This window comes from Prionailurus viverrinus, chromosome C1 (assembly GCF_022837055.1).
Source record: "Prionailurus viverrinus isolate Anna chromosome C1, UM_Priviv_1.0, whole genome shotgun sequence".
NCBI classification, from domain to species: domain Eukaryota; kingdom Metazoa; phylum Chordata; class Mammalia; order Carnivora; family Felidae; genus Prionailurus; species Prionailurus viverrinus.
Genome location: NC_062568.1, coordinates 106,205,772 through 106,220,000, shown reverse-complemented (window position 1 = coordinate 106,220,000; position 14,229 = coordinate 106,205,772). Strand labels below are relative to the sequence as shown.

The 14,229-nt window shown below is 38.1% G+C and overlaps 1 protein-coding gene across 6 annotated transcripts in view; it reads left to right on the top strand.

Moving 5' to 3' along the window:
* WDR33 (WD repeat domain 33) overlaps positions 1-14,229 on the top strand; it is a 107,910-nt gene that overhangs the window by 42,127 nt on the left and 51,554 nt on the right. For all 6 annotated transcript variants that reach the window (XM_047871690.1, XM_047871689.1, XM_047871688.1 and 3 more), the window contains exons 5-7: positions 3,551-3,646; positions 3,830-3,981; positions 5,695-5,792. In XM_047871690.1, the coding sequence (XP_047727646.1) occupies positions 3,551-3,646; positions 3,830-3,981; positions 5,695-5,792 (346 nt within the window). The remainder of the gene's footprint in view (positions 1-3,550; positions 3,647-3,829; positions 3,982-5,694; positions 5,793-14,229) is intronic.

The window sequence follows — 14,229 nt, the reverse complement described above, 5'->3', positions numbered from 1 at the left end:
ATTTCCATAGAATTCTCTGCGCAGGCTATGGATCTATATTGCAGCAGGTCTCGGACTTGCTCTTGAATAGGGATGTTTTTGCTGCTGTTTAGAAAGTGCATCTCAGGGTTAATGAAGACTGTTAGGTGTCACTAGTAAGGAAAACACCTGAGAAGAGCTAAAGACCAATGGTCAACCATAAATATTAGCTCCATTAAGGTACATAGTAGGTACTCCATACATTTGCATGAAATTAAAAAATGTATATTTTTAAATAAATAGTGGATTGACATGGTTCAAAACTTGAGAATTTGAAGGGGTTTGGAATAAAAAGTCTTCCCATCTTTGTCTCTCAGGCATTCAGTTAATATTACCATTTGTGATAGTATAATCATTTTCTTTGTGATTTGCTAAGTAAGAATGTACTTGTTGGTTAGCAGTACATCAAGTCCAGAAATGTAAGATAGCTGATAGAGTTGAGCAAATAAGAATTGGGGAAGAAAAAAATGGGACAGAGAAAAGAGAGTTATAGCAAACATTGTGGCAAATGAGCATAATAAGCAAGTTCTCTGATACTAGGTATGGCAGACAGCAGGCAGAACTCAGGGGCTGGGGGAGATGCTACAGTCAGTCTTCTGTCTCCTGTTTGCTTCAGAGGCCTAAAGCAGTAGAAAACATCAGTCGAGAAACTTATTTTAATGGCTATTTTGTTGGTAGAGCCAACCAGTATGTTATATAATTTTGTTTGTCAGGAAATTTGGTAAGAGCTAATTTTATTTTTAACATTCATTTATTCATTTATTTATTTATTTTAACATTTATTTATTTTTGAGACAGCATGAACAGGGGAGGGTCAGAGAAAGAGGGAGACACAGAATCTGAAACAGGCTCCAGGCTCTGAGCTGTCAGCACAGAGCCCGACGCGGGGCTCGAACCCACGGACCGCGAGATCATGACCTGAGCCGAAGTCAGACGCCCAACCGACTGAGCCACCCAGACACCCCTATTTATTTATTTTTGAGAGAGAGAGGTGGGGTTTAGTGGGGGCAGAGAGAGGGAGACAGGATTCAAAGCAGGCTCTGCTCTGTGCACATAGACTCTCACAGCTTTGAAACTGTGAGATGGTGACGTGAGCCGAAATCAAGTCAGTTTCTTAACCGACTGAGCCACCCAGGTGCCCCGGTGTGCAGCTGACTTTAATATCTTCTTAGCATAATAGAGAACATCTTTTTTTTTTTTTTAAACTTTTTAAAACATTTTTATTTATTTTTGAGAGAGAACATGAGCGGGGAGGGGCAGAGAGAGAGGGAGACACAGAATCTGAATGAGGCTCCAGGCGCTGAGCTGTCAGCACAGAGCCCCGCTTGGGGCTTGAACTCATGGAACCGCGAGATCATGACCTGAGCTGACATCGGATGCCTAACCGACTGAGCCACCCAGGCACCCTGAGAACATCTTTTTTTTTCCTTTTCTTTTAACATTCTTTTTCTTTTTTTAAAAAAAAAAAAATTTTTTTTTTTAACCTTTATTTATTTTTGACACAGAGAGAGACAGAGCATGAACGGGGGAGGGTCAGAGAGAGAGGGAGACACAGAATCTGAAACGGGCTCCAGGCTCTGAGCCATCAGCACAGAGCTTGACGCGGGGCTTGAACTCATGAACCGCAAGATCATGACCTGAGCCGAAGTCGGACGCTTAACTGACTGAGCCACCCAGGCGCCCCTTAACATTCTTTTTCTTAATGTTTATTTAGTTTTTTTCAGACACACACACACACACACCCCATGAGCAGGGGAGGGGCAGAGAGGGAGGGACACACAGAATCCAAAGCAGGCTGCAGGCTCTGACCTGTCAGCACAGACCCCGATGCAGGGCTCGAAATCACAAACTGTGGAGATCATGACCTGAGCCAAAGTCAGACACTTAACTGATGGAGCCACCCAGCCGCCCCAGAACATCTTTTGAAATGAATAAAATCTGAGCGTTTTGCATCACAGTACAGAAGGGTAAAACTTTATTTGTTGCAGTTCATTAGATAAATTTCTTATATGGTGATCAAACTGTAAGATCTTAGGAGACACTTGCACATAGTGGAGGCAGAGTCCAAATTATAAGAAATTAAGACATAAAAACAGGGTTCTGTGCCTATAGTTGGTTGCCTGTAGTATTTACTTGGTTACAATCCATAGCAGATAACAGGAACTAGGAAAGTAGGAAGATTTTATTCATAATAGTCAAAGTCGTGATGTGCAGGTAAGCAGTAAAAAGCCAGGTTTACCAAGTAGTCTTTTTTTTTATTTTTTTTATTTTTTTTTTTTTTTTACCTATTTGAGAGAGAGTGCACGTGCAAGTCGGGGAAGGACAGAGAGGGTGGCGGGAGAGAGAATCCCAAGCAGGCTCTGTGCTGTCAGCACAGAAGCCAACGTGGGGCTTGAACTTGGAAACAGTGAGATCATGATCTGAGCCGAAACATCTGAGCTGAAACTAAGAGTCAGACACTCAACCAACTGAGCCACCCAGGCGCCCCTTATTTTTAAAAATTTTTGTTTATTTTGAGAGAGCGCGCAAGCAGGAGAGGGGTAGAGAGAGAAGGAGAGAGAAAGAGTCCCAAGCAGGTTCTGAGCTGTCAGTGGGGAGCCCTATGTGGGGTTTGAACTCACAAACTGTGAAATTGTTGACCTGAGCCGAAACCAAGAGTCAACACTTAACTGACTGAGCCACCCAGGCACCCCCCAAATAGTATCTCATCCTGCTATTCTGATAAGCACACTTCAGTTTTCAAGTATGTGTTACAATTTTTAGTTTGGAAAATGCAGTTGTTGTATTTTCATTTCATGTATTTACATTGTCTAAGGAAAATTAGTGTGTAATCTGTCATGGAAACTTGAAAATAAAAAGTTGAGAAAAAAATGTTGTGTTTTGAATTGATAAGCATATGTCACAGATTTCCTTCAGTATACAAATAATGGCATTAAAATATTGCTGTAGTGTTAGTCGTGAGTGTTGTATTACATGTTTTGGAAAGTAGATTAGTATAAGACTGCTTGATACTGTGAACAGAGGAGAGCTTTTTAAAGTACATTTAGTTGCCAGGAAAAGTTTGATAGCTTTGATGTCCTTAAATTAGCTTTTTTCATAAAACACCACTAACTTTTCTGATTGAATTGGTCCACTAGCAGATGTAATTCTTTTTTTTTTTTTTTGGTGACTGACCATTTTATTTGTTAGCTTGCCTTGTATCCTAGAAAAATGTGGTCTTTGCAAATTTTGTTTTTAAAGGTTCTTTAATGTATGTAGGTATATGTAACTTAACCAGATACTTACAATATATTTACCATTATTTAGTTTATGGGCTAAAGTGCTAGAGCTTTCCCTGCACTGTGTTAACATGTTTTTGTTGTTTTTTTTTTTCTGGCAAAGTACTTATAAATCTGAACTACAATTCAGTGAAAGTATTGTCTATTTAATGGTGATTATTGGATATTTTATAAATCCTTTCTAAGTGCTTTAAAAATTAACTAAGATTGAGGAATTGTGACCTTGGATAACCTGTCTTCTTTTTCTTTCCTAGTGGACTCCAGAAGGAAGACGTTTGGTCACTGGAGCTTCTAGTGGAGAGTTCACTTTGTGGAATGGACTCACCTTCAATTTTGAAACAATATTACAGGTAACAGTAATCATCAGACTGTAGCATCCTCCTGTGGTCCTGTAACGAACTGGAGATACAGTTACTTTGTTGGCGTTTTAAACTTGAAATTGGACAAGTAATTGTGAGTTGATGTCTGCTCCTGTAAAGCCTTCTGTCATATATTCTTTTATATAATGTTTAAACTGTTTTATGTTTTCACAGGCTCATGATAGCCCAGTGAGGGCCATGACTTGGTCACATAATGACATGTGGATGTTGACAGCAGACCATGGAGGATATGTGAAATATTGGCAGTCGAACATGAACAACGTCAAGATGTTCCAGGCACATAAGGAGGCGATTAGAGAGGCCAGGTTTATACACAATATACCATTTTCTGTAGTCCCTATTGTCATGGTTAAATTATTCTCTAAGTGTATTCTGGGTGCAGAGATGCATGGGCTCTGTCAGATTCTGGGATACTTTCTGCACCCTATAAACACAATATTTTTCTTTGTTTTCACACATTCACCATTTTGCTGGCACTTTTCTGAAGTAGTGTTGTCCCGGTATCAGCCTTTGCAATATGTTAGAGATGTATTGTCTGCCGCATTTTGCACTGGTTTTCTCTTTTCATTTATGGTTAATAATGTGTATACGTTATTCCTTTTTATTACCTACTGTGTAAGATAAGAATCTTTCATTCCAAATAAAGAATTCAGTCTTTAATTATACAACTGAATAAAATCTAAAGCCTACAGAAAACACCTTCAGAGTTCACACAAAATACAAGAAAAAAAGGCTTAAGTGAAGACCTGGTTGGCTTGGTTATGCCACGACTTCAAAAGGAAAGTGTAGTAGGACTAAAAACTCACAAGTGACCCTGGATGTGGCAAACGTTAATGGAGTAATGAATGGGTTCTTCAAGCTTTGAAACTGTAAGCAGACCATTGTCAAGAGGACTCTAGGACTTTTTCTTCTGATTCACTGTTGAGAACATCAGTTATGCAAATGTATAATAATAAGTGGAGTTTAAAGTATTTTCAGTGAGTTGTATATTTTTACATATCAATGAGATATGCATAGTAAAACTGGAAAACAAAGTTTCAAAAACAAGCCTGACGAATTGCTGCAGCCTCAGAATAAAGCTAAGCAGCATTCTTTACGGTCGTACCGCCCATGTGTGGGAGGAGGTTGACATCTTTATAGAAACATCATCCGCTGCAGTCACTTGTTTCTACGTTCAGAGCCTTAACAAAAATTGTTGGACTGACATGCTTCTGCAAAGACTGTGCTGTAGTGTCCTGCCCATACATTGAGTTTTCACAGTTGGTTCTTTGTTAGTCACAGGACCCAAAAGTTCAAGGAAGTTCTTAGAGGTAGATGAGAAACGTGATGGTCTTTCATGGCAAGGAGGTAAAGATGGCAAAATCCTTTGCAGGAGATTACCTTTGGCTTCAAACACAGTCTGAAGGTCCCTGTGTTAAAGTTTTCCCTAAAAGGAGCAACATTCATGGAATAGCTTGCCAGGGAGAAGGTGTGAAAGTTTTCCACAGACCTTGCAAATAAACGAGAAACATTGTATGTAGTGATGTTTAGCCACGAGTTTTAAAGAGCCTGTCCAAAATTTTCAGCTCATCATGTCATGAAGTGTCCCAGGCAGAAGAAGCTGATGCTAATTTTTGGAGCGGTATTCCTAATGTGATTAACAGCGTGCTTGTAGGAATATTGCAAAAACAGATTTCATTTAGTTTCTACACTTAAATGAGCTTCACGTTTTCTGTTGGTATGACAGGAAATATTCTACTGTGGGGAGTGTGGGAAGCATCAGTGCTAATGATACACTGGTAAAGGTCTCTGAATATCAATGATTGAAAACTAAGACACAACTGCTGTGTTAAATTCTTCGTTTGATGAGATGCTTTTGTTAGCTGGCAACATTCTCTTTAAGGGCTTCTTCACTCTTGGAATACTTCCCTCTCCTGTTTATAACGCAGCACAGTGTTTTTATTTTTCCCTGTCTGAGAAGCACAGATAATCTGTTAAATGCTGACTTCTTTCCCCTGCTGTGTGTCTTCATGTAACAGTTTCTCACCCACGGATAATAAATTTGCTACATGCTCTGATGACGGCACTGTTAGAATCTGGGACTTTCTTCGTTGCCATGAGGAAAGAATTCTCCGAGGTACGTGTACTAACAGTCCTGATTGGAATATTTAAATAGGGAAGGCATTTGTGGTTAAATCATCACAATACCACAATACCAGCTTACATCTCCATTCAGTTTTTTTACATATACACCGTCTCCGCCAGCCTCTTTAAAGAAGCCTGAACTCTCTTTCTGGTTCACAGTCATTTTGTAGATTTTTATTACTACTAAAATCTTTGAATTCTTTGAGCTATAAATTAAATACAACTGTTCCCCTTCTGTCATTCCACCCCCCTCCCCAATTACTTGCTTATCTGTATTTATCTGTTAGGGCTATATTCCTTTTCTTGTCTTGTAGCCCAGGTAGCTTTCTCCAACATAATGACACTATATTTTTTATTTACATGGCTCACATTCTCCTGGTAGTCCTATTACAATGATTACCTGAAGTATCAATAGCTGTACTTCTCATTATTGTTGTTTCTGCAAGCAGGTGTTTAAAAAAATGTATTTTTTTAAAGTATATCACATTTATACATTACATGGCCCACTTGTTATTAAATTTTGGAGGGATTTCTTGTTTACTTTTATTGATTTCATAATTAGAAACTAACGTTTATGAATTACTCCCTTCTACAAAAGAAATCCATAGTTTTACCTTGGATTAGTTAGTTTTAAAGTAAGGCTCTGAAAATGCTAACAATGTATCAGTACCATTTATGTGAAATCAGTGGGTGTTAGGGAATTAACTGTGTTTTATATATGTAATACAAACATTGAGGCAAAAACATTTACATTTAATAAAAACATGTAATCTCATTGGTTTATTGTTAACTAGGAAGGTAGTTTTCTCAAGTGCTTAATTTGAATTTGTACTGATTTAACAAACATTTTACTTCAATCTCTTGATTTCAGTATAGCATAAAAGTAACATCTTCCTCTGACACATAAATGCAGGGTAGACACATGAGTACCATAGACATGCGGTGTCAAGAACTTACTGTTCAGCAATTTTCCTTTCCTTTCAAGTCTTGATTAAATTATAAGCTTTTAACAATGTTCCAGAACTTTATAAAGCCTTCAGTGTTCATGCTTTCTAGATAAGAAAATAAATGCCCTTGATATTTAACCCATATTTCAAGCCAGTAGTTTTTGAAATCATATTTGTTTAAACATTCCTGGCTTTGCACATTTTGTGTGTGTTCATCCACAGTACTTACTGTATGGTGATAGCTAGTATAAGGATATAGTATGTATTAAAGAGTGTACTCACTATGACGGCTATAATATTGTGTAATTTCAGAACTAGATGGAGTCTTTGGAGTTATTTAGCTGGAGTTATTTTATGGATGAGCATCATAACCCAGCAGGAGTAAATGACATGTTCAGGGTCATCTGAAATAAGTTCAGATCTAGGACTAGAATCTTATCACTTGACTCCTTGCCTAATGCTGTGATAATGTTGCATCTTTCCTCACTCTTGATAGAAGTCTTCGCTGTTAAACAGAAATAAGATGGACAACTTTTTCTGGGCTTTGAAAATCCTAAGAAATAAAAAGGAAACAATAATTGTAGTTACTAAAAGCAATATTCTAAAGTATCAAAACAATTATTTTTACAGAGGACTAGGGAGGACCACAATAATTGTGAAGTCTGATTTAAAATCACTATGTATCTTGGATTAAAAAAGAAAACCTGACATATGATAACATTTTTCAGTTTCATGTTCCAATGAAATGTTACCCAATTTGGTGATGCAGCTGTTTCTAAATAGTACTTAAAAAAACTTTTCGTCTGGGATGTAGAATGTATGTGAGATATTCTAGCAGTTAAATATTTTCAGATTTGAATTGAGGTGAATTTGGATAACGGTAAATGGATGCTGAGTTATTATCTGGTCCTGTAGCTTAAAAAATATACCAGCATCCTGTCTATATTAATTGAGAGTAGAATTTTCTTCTTTATGTGGGAGCTCTTTTAATTTTAAATTTAAATATTTTAAATTTTGCTACGGAAATTTCAAACATACAAAAGTATAATGAACTTCTATGTACTTTTATGATATGTGTTTTAGCTTATTCATGATTTTTGCTTCCTTTTAAAAATATTTTTTCTTAGTACCTCCATGAGTATATGGGACCAATATAAATCTATTAAACCAAGTTAATTGTATCTCCAAGTAGTAGTTCTAGTAGCAGGCAGGTCTGGCATAGTAGATAAGTTATTAGGTTCCAAGTATCCATTTTCTGTCATTCCCTGTTTTTCTAAATTTTCTGAAATTTAGCAGTGATTATAAAACAGTAAAACTGGTGTTATGATTTTCCTGTTCTTTGCTTGTGGGTTGAGGATCCCCAGAGTGATGGGATTCCAGTTGTCTCAGGGCTGCTGTGAAATTCTTCATATAAAATTTGAAGTGAATTTAATTTAGCTTTTATACATAGAAAATTGGATCACAGAGTCAAATAAGGATAGGATCTTCCAACATCTAAAATGCCAGTTGGCCTCTGTGAAGGGTTGCTGTTCCTGTAACCCACACAGACTCTTAAACACTGGGCAGGTAAGCATACTCCTGCATCATGTTAGTGTTGTACATTAGACTGCAACTTGGGTTTAACTATAAGGAAAATTTAAGAGCATTTTAATTGAAGGGGGTGTTTATGATCATGTAGTTCAACTCTATCAAATACTTAACCTTTTCTACATCATTCCTAAAAACCAGTCTTCTACTCATAAACATTTTTAGCATTCTAGTATTCACTACCTCAGATGATTCTCTTTTCCAATTTTGGATAGCTCTAGTTTTCAGAAGGTTCATTCATTATATCAGAAATCTGCTTCTGTATGACTTGTCCTGCCTCTGGATAACAAAAAAATTAGTCTATACTATACTGTCTTCTTCATGGCAGCCCTTTATTTGAAGACTGTTATCATGTCTTCTTAACGTAGACCGTCAGCTGTAAGAATACAGGATCCCTACGCATGGCAGAAGCCATGATACCATACTACTGACCGCAGGATTTATGGTTACCTTTAAGTGTCCTTTCTGAGATCGTTCTCATGCTTCTTGGAAAAGGAAGAAGTTACACAAGAGAAAGCAATCAGATTTTTAAGGTTAAAACGAACACAGACCTATCATTAGGAGATTTGCTACTCAAAAGATGATGGTGATTGGTCCATAGGTATGAAATTGAATATACTGCAAAATTGAGAAGTGTCATATACCAGTCATTACTAAAGCACATGCAAGTCAGCATAATTTATACACAGTTATTCTTCTTTTGTTTTGTTTTGTTTTTGAGAGAGCAAGCACGCACAAGTGGGAGAGGAGGACAGGGTGAGGGAGAATTTTGAGCAGGCTCCATGCCCAGTGCGGAGCCCGACGCAGGTCTCTATCTCACAACCATGAGCTTATGACCTGAGCCGAAACCAAGAGTCAGACACTTAACTGCCTGAGCTGCCCAGGTGCCCCTATTCTTTTCTTTGGAGCACTCAGTATATGGGCTGGGATTAAAAGAACCTTTAAGCACCAGGAGTACATGAGACTAAATGAGTCTCTGGTTTACTGATACTTCTCCATTTGACTCCAAGTGAAACAGAGCCATTAAAATTAATGAGCATATGCTTCTACCATTGGTAGAAGAATCTTTTTAAAAGGTATGACCCCTCTCCTTCTTAAAGTTTAGTAGTGGGGGTGCCTGGGTGGCTCATTCAGCTAATTGATTTGACTCAGGTCGTGATCTCATGGTTTGTGGGGATTGAGCCCTGCGTCGGGCTCCATGCTGTCAGCGTGGGTGCTCTCTCCCTCTCTCTCAAAATAAACATTAAAAAAAAAAGTTTAGTAGGGAAGATAAGGTATTTTCACATACTTAAGATGGTGGAGAATATGGAAGAAGAGTCAAGATAGCGTTAGAAGTGTAGTTTTACCAGTTTTATCAGAGGTCATGATAGTGTTAGAAGTGTAGAGTTAGAATGCACATGAGAAGGGGTAAAAGCATGGAATCAATAAGAACACTGAAACGAATTTTAGAAGCATAATACTCTTAAAAGAGAACCCAGGTTACAAGTTTTAGCATGCTTTAGTTTTTGTTTTACCTTCTTAGTTTTAACTATAGCTGACATATTACACTTAACTATGTATTGGGCATGTTCTAAGAACTTTGTTTAATCTCTGGTAACCCTGTGAGCTGAATACTGTTTGTTCCACACTTCAAACGAATAACCAAGGTATGGAAAAATTAAGTAAACCTGTCTTAAGGTCAGGTAGCTTATAAGAGGTGGGACTAAGATTTGGACCCAGGGTTTCTGGTCCAGAGTTCATACTCAACCTCTATGTTAAACTGCCTCTTTTCTGTTTTAAAATTGATATCAACATGGATGTAACGATGTCTTCCTAAGCTGTGATGACAGAATTGTAGAGTTTCTTTTGGGGGTGGGGGGGAAGAGGAGGAGTGTAGTTAGAGGGAAGTAATTTAAGTACTCAAGATCATTTTACTATTCTTTAAAACTCTCCATATTCTAGGTTTTCAATGTATGATATATTTAACAACAGAAAAATTAAACTATAATGAATAGTTTAAACTGAATGGGTTATAAGATATATGCTGGTTTATATAATAAGGACATGGACATAAGGAGTTATCGTGAGACTTATTCGGGGGTAAGGTCTGTTTTTAGTTTTCAGATCTAGCACTCATGGAGAGGAAATGAACCCCTGAGTACACACAACTTAAGAAGAATATTATTAGTACTTTTGATAAATCCCTGTGTATGCCTGCCTTATTGCATTGACTGTGGTCTTTAATAAATGAGATCAATCCCTCTGCAAAGATCTTTTGGTTCAGCAGTGTGTTTTGAAATTTGTGAAGACATGTTTATGAAGTCTGAGTATTCCAAAAATCTTTGATGCTTTACTGGAAATAATTTTACTTATTAAAGTAAAATTGGCAAACCACATAGTTTATGATTAAGAGACCTACTTTATTTCTATAATGTTTTACAAAACATTCCTCAAGATCCTCTGTTCTCCCCCAGACAAAAGCCAGAAACACCCAGTTTCCTTTAAAAGATCCTATAAAAAAAAAAAAAAAAAAGGCAAAGCAAAAAAGACTGTATCAGAATAACTCCTTCCACTAACATAGCATATTTTAATATTAAAGCTCTTCAAGGACATCTTACTTAATCATCCAAATAACCATGTAAACCAATTTTACTTATGGACACTGATTTTCTTGGTGTTTCCTTATTTTGAGGAAGTTTATTCTAAGGCTTTTTTCCTTCTCTCCTGTAAGGACTGGATTATGGTAGGTTCTTCTATGTAAAGAATCATCTGAGAATGAGTGGGAAAAAGATTTAATAAGTCTTAACAAGATTTCCAAAGCATATTATTTGGAGAAATTAGTAGGGCTCTGAAATACCCATTTTGTTTGTTTATTTGTTTATTTAAAAAATGTATATTTTGAGGGGGAGAGAGCGAGAGCAGGGGGAGGGGCAGAGAGAAAGAGGGAGAGAATTCCCATTGCAGTGTTAGCATAGAGCCTGATGAGGGGCTCAAACCTGTGAACTGGGAGATCATGACCTGAGCTGAAATCGAGTTGGATGCTTAACCGACTGAGTCACTCAGGTGCCCCTGAAATATTGATTTTATATGGTACATTCACATTTTTACAGGAATTGTTTTCAGATTTTTATATTGGGCTTTATTCTTTCTGTCTCTGTACTTAATTTCAAATGTTGCACATAATATGACAAAAAACTTGTTGAAAATAGATCTGTGGCTTTCTTGGGAAGCCAGAGTTGCATGCTGTTGCCACCAACAGTGTTTTAATTAAGAGTCTAGCAATTTCCAGACACTTCTATATAAAAGATTCTGGTTTCTTGACAGCAACAAATCACAATGATTAATAGTTTAGGCAGTTGAGGGGCACCTGGGTGGCTCAGTCATTTAAGCGTCTGACTTTGGCTCAAGTCATGATCTAGAGAGTTCGTGAGTTTGAGCCCTGCATGCGGCTCTGTGCTGACAGCTCAGAGCCTGAAGCCTGCTTCCGACTCTTGTCTACCTCTCTGCCTTCCCTGCTCGTGCTCTGTCTCTCTCAAAAATAAACATTAAAAAAAAAAAAAATTTAGGCAGTCGATTCCCAGAAAGAGTGTGCATCTTTGCATTAATTATTTTATAATAGCTTCAGCTATTTATTTATTTATTTACTTACTTCTGAGAGAGAGAGAGACAGAGTGTGAACAGAGAAGGGGAGAGAGAGAGAGGGAGATACGGAATCCAAGCAGGCTCTAGGCTCTCAGCTGCCAGCACAGAGCCTGATGCAGGGCTTGAACTCATGAGTGGTGAGATCGTGACCTGAGCCGAAGTCGGACACTCAACTAACTAAGCCACCCAGGTGCCCCTGCTTCAGTTTATTTTGAGTGAGGCTGAAATTTCCATTTGGTGATGAATTAGTTACCTGGTTATATTGTTAGAGCTTCCCAGCTAATTAGATCTTTCGTAGTTAAAAAAAAATTTCTTTAGGGGTTCCTGGATGGCTTAGTTAAGCATCCAGCTCTTGGTTATAGTTTTAAATTATTATTCATATTTTGAGGTGGGGGGTGGGCAGAGAGAGGGTGAGAGAAATCCCAAGCAGGGTCTGTGCTGTCAGCGCAGAGCCCAACGCTGTGCTCAAGCTTATGACCTTTGAGATCATGACCTGAGCCGAAACGAAGAATCACCCAGGTGCCCCTATCTTCGGTAGTTTTTTTTTTTAATGTTTATTCATTTCTTGATAGAGACAGAGCGTGAGTGGGGAGGGGCAGAGATAGAGGGAGACACAGAATCCCAAGCAGGCTCCAGGCTCTGAACTGACAGCACAGAGCCCGATGTGGGGCCGGAACTCACGGACCGTGAGATCATGACCTGAGCTAGTGTCGGACGAGCCACCCAAGCTCCCCTCTCTGGTAGTTTTTAAAGTTAAAATTCAGAGCATTGCAAAGAGCTGATGAAATTAGATAAATAGGTAATATACTTTTGGCTTTTTCAGTTTTAGTGGGTAGATCCTTAAATGATTAAAGTATGATACATTAAAAATAATTGTCAACAAGGGAGGTTAAGTACCAAAACAAATATTGTGTTTTTTATGTTTTTTGTTTTTAATTTAGAGAGAGAGTGAGCAAGTGGAAGCAGGGGAGAGGGGCAAAGGGAGAGAGACAATCTTAAGCAGGCTCTGTGCTCAATACAGCCCGACATGGGGCTCGATCCCACGACCCTGGGATCTTGACTTGAGCTGAAATCGAGAGCTCAACCGACTGAGGCACCCAGGCATCCCAATACTGTTTAATAGTTACTTTTTCCCTTTATATTTTAATGATGTGTCAGAAAACCATTTTAAAGTTTGATTTATGTCCTATGTCTGGAATCTATAAGAAGCACCTACAATGCTGTGGTCTCTTTAGTTATAGAGAGACTAGATTAAGAATTTCTGTTGAAATCAAGAAATGATATTTCTAAGTCCTATCCCATCCACCCCCCCCACCCCGTTTATCCTTTTTTATGGATTATTTCATAAACTAGTCTTAGTTTCCCCAACATGCACTAATAAGTTTTTCAAAGCCAATCTGCTGAATCCTCTGTTTTTTTCCCTTTGAAGGTATTTTGCTGTAACTCTTTTTGCTCTCAAAGAGCAAACTTTACCATTATTAGCATTCTTTTGGCATATCACATTTTACTTGGATGATTAGCCCAGTGAATTGTATCTGCTTCAATTTGCTGATATCTTTAAATACTGTATTGGTCCCTAGGGAATACCAGGAAGGCACAGCCACCACAGGGGGCCAGCAAGCAGACCTCCCAGTTTGGGCCAGGGAACGTTTAAAGGCTCACACGGCAGCCCTCTCATCTTTCTATAGGAAAAAGTTTCCATCATTAAACCCATATATGATATATCCTCCCCACCCCCTGAATTCTAGATCTGTATATAATAAATCCAACCCGACTTTCAAACATAATGCTTTAAATATTTGAAAATGGCATTTAAGTCTCTCTTACCCAAGTTGAATACTTAATCCCTTTACTCTTTCTCATGATTTCTGGACCGGCTGCCATTTTGAGCATCTCTAGTCCAGAATTAAGCTTCACCATTCTGAACACCCATTTTTGCTAAATGGGGGAAGGCAGGACACCATACGAATTCACACTAATCATCTAAACCTGCACATTTTTTAAAGTTTATTTATTTCTGGGGAGAGAGAGGGAGCTGGGGAGTCCCAAGCAGGCTCTGCACTATCAGCACAGAGCCTGAGCTGAGATCTAGAGTCAGCTACCCAGTGCCTCTACATTTGTTCTTATATAAACTCATAAGCCAGAATTGAGGTTGAAAACCTTAATACTGGGCCTTATATTTATCTTCAGTTAACATTTTATGTATTAAGTCATTAAATTTAACATCACAGTATCTTCTTGAATCCTAACACCTAGAGAACTGCCAGCTTTGGA